Below are 6,274 nucleotides of genomic sequence, written 5' to 3'. Positions count from 1 at the left end.
AAGGAGGTAGCTTGAGTTATTAAAATATTATGACATGAGTGTCCTATATCATCTCAGAAAGGCGAATGTAGTGGCGGATGCTCTTAGTAAGTTATCATTCTAGCATTGGGATGGCACTGTTTGAGGCTCTTTATGGTAGGAGGTGTGGGTATTTTATAGGTTTGTTTGAAGTTGGTGAGGTTCTTTTATAGGGCTTGAGTTGGTGCATGAGGTTTTGAAAAAAGTTTGACTTATCTGCGAAAGGTTGAAAATGGCTCAAAGTCGACAAAAGTCTTATTCTAATATTAGAAAAAGAGAACTAGAATTCAACGTTGATGATTGGGTCTACTTGAAAATTTCACCCATGAAGAGTGTCAGGAGGTTTAAGAAGAAAGGAAAGCTTAGTGGCCATATCAGTTTTTTGATACATATTGGTAAGGTTTCTTACAAACTTGAATTGCCTAATGATTCAGCATCTGTACATCCAGTATTCCATGTTTCTTTATTGAAGAAGTATGTTAGAGATCCAACATCTACTATTCCTTTGGATTGTTTGAGAGTCAAAGAGAATATTTCTTATGAAGAAGTTCTGGTAGAGATTTTAGATCGGAAAGTTCGAAAGTTGAGGAATAAGGAAATAGCTTCCGTAAAGTTTCTTTGAAGGAATCAATTAGTTGAGGGTGCTACTTGGAAATTCGAAGTCGATATGATCTCCCAGTATCCTCATCTCTTTACCTCCACTCCTATTCTAGCTTGAGATATTAGTTCCTCATGGTTCATTCTTTTGGATTCATGTGTTTTAGTTATTCCCATGTTTCCATATGCATACATGTTCATGAAAACTTGATTTTGATGAAATGATTTAGCTTGGAGATTCTCCATGTTTATGTGCATTTTCACAAAAACTGCATTTATGTTGCCTTGTTAGTGTCTCTTCTATTCTATTCATACTAGCTTGAGTCTCATTCGAGGACAAATTTTCCCGAGGGGGAGATATGTAACACCTTGGAATTTGGAAAAGGGAAGATTTTACCATTTTTAGCTACTAATTGTGTTGTACAGATCCATTCTACGGGTCGTAGATGCTTCCACAGACCATAGAGTGCATCCGTAGGAAGTGGGCCGAGTTTTGGAAAAAAATCAAGTCCCAGTAATTCATTCCACGATTTACCAGGACGGTCCATCAAATGGACTATGGACCATAGGGAGGTCCTATAGAAAGGGTTCAGACTTGGTGAAATTTATTTTGTTAAAGTTGAGTTCTACAGTTTAGGTCTACGGGCCATAGAATGGTCTCGTCAAAAGTTGGCTAAATTTAAGGTTCCAGTATTTTGGAATACGGTTGACTAGTACGGTACATAGAAAGTCATATAGACCATAGGTTGGTTCGGTAGATTGGGTCCGGCAGTTGTTTTAAAAGGGTATTAGGGTCTTTTCCTATGTGCTTAAGGCCTAAGCTATGTAGTTTCGACACTAAGTCCTAGCCCTATATAAGGTTTCTAAATCCAAAACTACCCATTATAAATTCATTCCCCTAATTCCCAAATCCCAACCAAGTTCATCTCTCCCAATTCTCATCAAGGCTCTTACGGGATTCAAGGGTTCGTCAAGATAGAGTCTTCTTTATTCATCAATTTCTTAGGGCTTCAAGATCAAGGTATGTAGGGTTTCATCAATGTATTCCATTCACCCATTGAGCCCCAAGGTTTCTCCAACTCTCCAATTCAATTTCAATCAAATTGATTAGCTTTTTTTTTTAATTCTTCATGGGTTCTATTTATGTGGATTCAATTGCTTGAATTTTATTTTATTAAGAAGTTTTAACTCAACTACATGTGTTACAATTGAAATCACATGAACCCATACATTGATCATGATTTTTGACTATGAACCCTAATTTGCATGAATTTGAAGAAATGCCATGAACATATGAATCATGCTTTTTTGGAATTATGCATGCTTTATAAAAAAAGGTTTTATGATCTAGGTTGTATTTTAATGAGCATTAATGAAATTGTGAAAGGTTTTCTCAAGTACACCCTATACGTGACATGGAAAAAGGGACCCCGAAAGGCTCTATACAAGCCACTTTACATAAGCATGACATAAAAGAAATACAATAAATGAGATTATAAGAAATATCAGTGTCAATTCATAAGATGACATAAAAGATGCCAACATAGTATACAGGAGAATATGTGCAACATTAACTATGTCTGACATAAGTCTTCTACTTATAGATGTGACTAGGACAAACCCCTTAGTCACGAACATAAATCTGAAACTGAAAGACTAAGAAACAGTAAAGTGGCAATAGCCTAGCCCTTGAACTATGTGGACTCACCAATCTAAGTAATCCAAAAGTTGAGCAATCTCGATCTAGCCACGTGCGGAAAAAGAAGCATCGGATCCTATATTTGAAACAATATATCGAAAATATGCATTAGTACTTTAAATGTATTAAGTATGTGAAAATGCAAAAAAACGTAGGCATGATAATATGATGAACTTAAACATGATATGCATGACCAAGTAAACATAGTAAAAGCCTTTAAAGAGAAATTGTAAATTATAACAAGGTCAATGTATATTGACTACCATATAAAAAGATTTGAAAAGACTTTTGTAGAAAACATAGTTCATTTGTGGGATATTTACCGTTAACTGAAAATAAGATCATGTGGGCTATAACATGGAATCCAGTGTAACCCTCACACCGAAAATAGAGAGTCTAATTGCCAAGGTAGGACTATGTATCATTCATTATTGCTAAAGTGGATCCCCTAGCTAGGTCATTTAAGACAATCCTGCGGGGGCACGTAGTTTGGGACAAGGGAATTGATTTCAAATACCAAATTTCATCAAATGGTAAGGCCACCATTCCAAAGTCATCTCAGTGCTAAGTAAGTCCCAAGGGAAAATACATACTCATAATCATATCAAAAATACTTGGAAAGGCAATAATTAAAGACTACCAATCCAATCATAAGTTCATATTTAGAGTAGCTCCTTTCAAACATGAATTCATATTAAGACACTTACCTTCCTTAGAATCTAAATTATGATTCCATTGAAATGTGAGAAAACCTTTCACAAATCATTGACACTTTATCTTAAAAGTATCCTTTAGTCATAAATCAGTGTTTTCATCAAACATGCATAAGTTCATAACCATAATTAATGAATTCATAACCATAGTAAAATCAATAAGGCATGAGCTCATATGAAATTAATTGGAAAACAAGTAATGAATCAAATCATGTATAATAACATTGAATATAAGAAATGAAATCATAATGAATTGAACCCATGAAGATTTGACATAAAACCCTAGAAATTGGGTGAAAATTAATTGGAGAATTGAGTATCTTTTGGTACCCAATGGATGAAATGAATCCATTGGTGAAGTTCCCACATACCTTGGGTAATCAAAACCCAAAAATCAAAGAAAGAAACATTGAAGCTCTTAAAACCCTAGCCTTACAACTTTGAGCTTGAGAGAGTATTAGAGAAGAAACCCTTGATAGAATTTGTGTGTTTGAGTGAATGAGAGGGAATGGGTATTGTTTTGAAGGGTAAAAACAGTTATAGGGGTAGTAATGGGATCAAAATGACATAGTTTAAGGTTCAAATGGATAGGAAAAGACCAAAACACCCTTAATTAGAAACTATCGAACAGCTTCTACGGGTGGGGTCAACAGATCGTAGGGATTCCTACATACCATCCTGCTAAATCGTAGAACACTTACTAGAAGCCAATTATCTAAACAACTTCCAAAAACCACTTCATAGGTTGTCATCTTTTCTACGGCTTGTAGACATCACCCTTTGAACCCAATGTACCAAAGATCCTCCAAGTCCAACACTTCCCACAATTTTCCTTCTACAGTCTGTAACATTTTCTATGGCGTATAAAAGATCTGTAAGACCTGAGGTCTCAAAAATCACTAAGTTAAAATCATTTCTACGGGTGCTTCCTATGGCTTATTGAAAATCTTACAACTTATCTTGTCAAGGCATAGGCCAGCATCTAAGACTTGACATTTTCCAAAATCCCTCCTTGTTCTTACAGTTCACTTTTACGGACTGTAGACTTATACATAGAAACCAGCACCAGACTACCTTTATACACCTTTTCAACCCAAACTCAACTTCAAATTTCTGAGGTGTTACAATATCGCTTGAGAACATTCATCCTCTAATAGGACTTAAAATAGCATGAATAGAATAGGGAGAGAGATCTAGCAGCCCAACATGAATGCAAATCACGTGAAAATTTACATAAACAAGGAGAAAGCACTCCAAGCTAAATCATAACTCAAAAAATAAGTTTTTATGAGCATGCATGCATATGGAATATAAGAATAACTAAAATGCATGAATTCAAAAAAGTGTACAATGAGGAACTAAATACCTCAACTAGAATAGGAGCGGAGGGAAAGAGATGAAGATTCTTGGACATCATATCGGCTTCGACCTCCTAAGTAGCACCCTCAACTAATTGATTCCTCCAAAGAACTCTCATGGAAATAACTTCTTTGTTTGTCAATTTCTAAACTTGATGATCCAAAATCTCAACTAGAACCTCTTCATACAAAAGACTTCCCTTAGCTCCCAAACATTCCAATGGCTCAATAGACGTAGGATCACCAACACAGTTCTTCCACAACGAAATATGAAATGCCTGACGCATCGATGCCAAATTGGAAAGCAGATCAACTCGTATGCTACCTTACCAATACACCTCAAAATCTTATATGGCTCACATACCAGGGAATAAGCTTCCCTATCTTTCCTAACATCATCACATCCTTCATAGATAAGATTTTCAAGTAAACCCAATCATCAACATTGAATTCAAGTTGTCTTTTTCTAACATCTACATAAGACTTTTGTCAACTTTGAGTCGTTTCCAACCTTTCTCTAATGAGTCAACCTTCTCCATAGCTTTATGCAGCAACTCGGGCCATATCAAAGTAGCCTAACCAACTTTAAATTAACCAATAGAAGACCTACACCTCCTACCATAGAGAGCCTCAAATGGAGTCATACGAATATTGTAATGATAACTATTATTATAATCAAACTAAATCAAAGGAAAATGATCATCCCAGTTACCTTTCAATTCAATCACACAATCTCTCAACATATTTTCTAATGTCTGAATAGTACGCTCACCTTTTCCATCGGTCTGAGGATGAAAGGTCATGTTAAGTTTTACTTGGGTACCAAGGCCTTTATGGAAGGACCTCCAAAATTGTGAAGTAAACTAGGTAACTCGGTCAGATATAATAGATAGTGGCACTCCATGCAACCTAACCATTTTTTGGATATACAAATTAGCATAATTTTCCATCTAGTAAGAAGTCTTCACGAGAATGAATGAGATGACTTTGTCATACGATCCCCAATGACCCAAATTAAATCGTGCTACCGTCGGGTGCGAGGTAAATCGGTAATGAAATCCTTATTCAAGTCTTCCCACTTTCAAGTAAGAATGTTAATATCTTGAGATAAACCTCTTGGTTTCTGATTTTCTACTTTCACTTGTTGGCAATTTTGACACTTAGGCACAAATTCTACAATATCCTTTTTCATCTCATTCCACTAATAGACCTCCCGCAAGTTAGGGTACATCTTGGTGGCTCCTGGGTGAATAGAATGCCGAGAACTATGGACTTTCGATAAAATTTATTTCCTCAACTCATCAACATACAAAAACAACCTTGATAATGAAGCACTCAATCTCCCCCTTTTGAGAATGCATTTACCGCCTTTTTAAGCACTAGTTCCTTCAACTCAACCAAAATTGGGTCAAGATCTTGCTTAGTTTTCACATTCGACATAAAATACAATTCCAACCCACTCTTAACAATGATACCACCCTCTTTAGAATCAACCAAATGAACACCTAGTCGAGCTAGTCTAAGAACATCACAAACTAACTCTTTTATACAATTTTTAACATGGGACACACTACTCATCAACAACCGACTATAGGCATCGGGGACAACATATGCCTTGATTCGGGTGATAGAGGACGCTCACATCATAGTCCTTCAAAAAAATTGAGCCATCTTAATTGGTGAAGATTTAGATCCTTTTGCTTGAACATGGATTGGAAACTTTTGTGGTCAGTTAACACGTCCACATGGACACCATACAAGTAATGTCTCCAAGTCTTTAGGTAAAAACAACTGCCACTTACTCCAAATCATGGGCAGGGTAGTTCTTTTCATGGACTTAAGTTGACTTGAGGCATAAGTAATGACTTTCACATTTTGCGTTAGTACAC

The 6,274-nt window shown here is 36.1% G+C and overlaps 1 protein-coding gene across 1 annotated transcript; it reads left to right on the top strand.

Annotated features, from left to right (window-relative positions):
- Positions 1-250: 250 nt before the first annotated feature.
- LOC107059529 (uncharacterized) lies at positions 251-640 on the top strand. The gene has a single exon (XM_015306102.1). It carries the CDS (start codon positions 251-253, stop codon positions 638-640), a length of 390 nt encoding a protein of 129 aa, XP_015161588.1.
- The last annotated feature ends 5,634 nt before the right edge of the window (positions 641-6,274 follow it).

The sequence above is a fragment of the Solanum tuberosum genome, unplaced genomic scaffold (genome assembly GCF_000226075.1).
Source record: "Solanum tuberosum cultivar DM 1-3 516 R44 unplaced genomic scaffold, SolTub_3.0 scf00023, whole genome shotgun sequence".
Taxonomy (NCBI): Eukaryota; Viridiplantae; Streptophyta; class Magnoliopsida; order Solanales; family Solanaceae; genus Solanum; species Solanum tuberosum.
The sequence above is the reverse complement of the archived record's forward strand: the minus strand, read 5'-3'. Positions and strand labels throughout refer to the sequence as shown.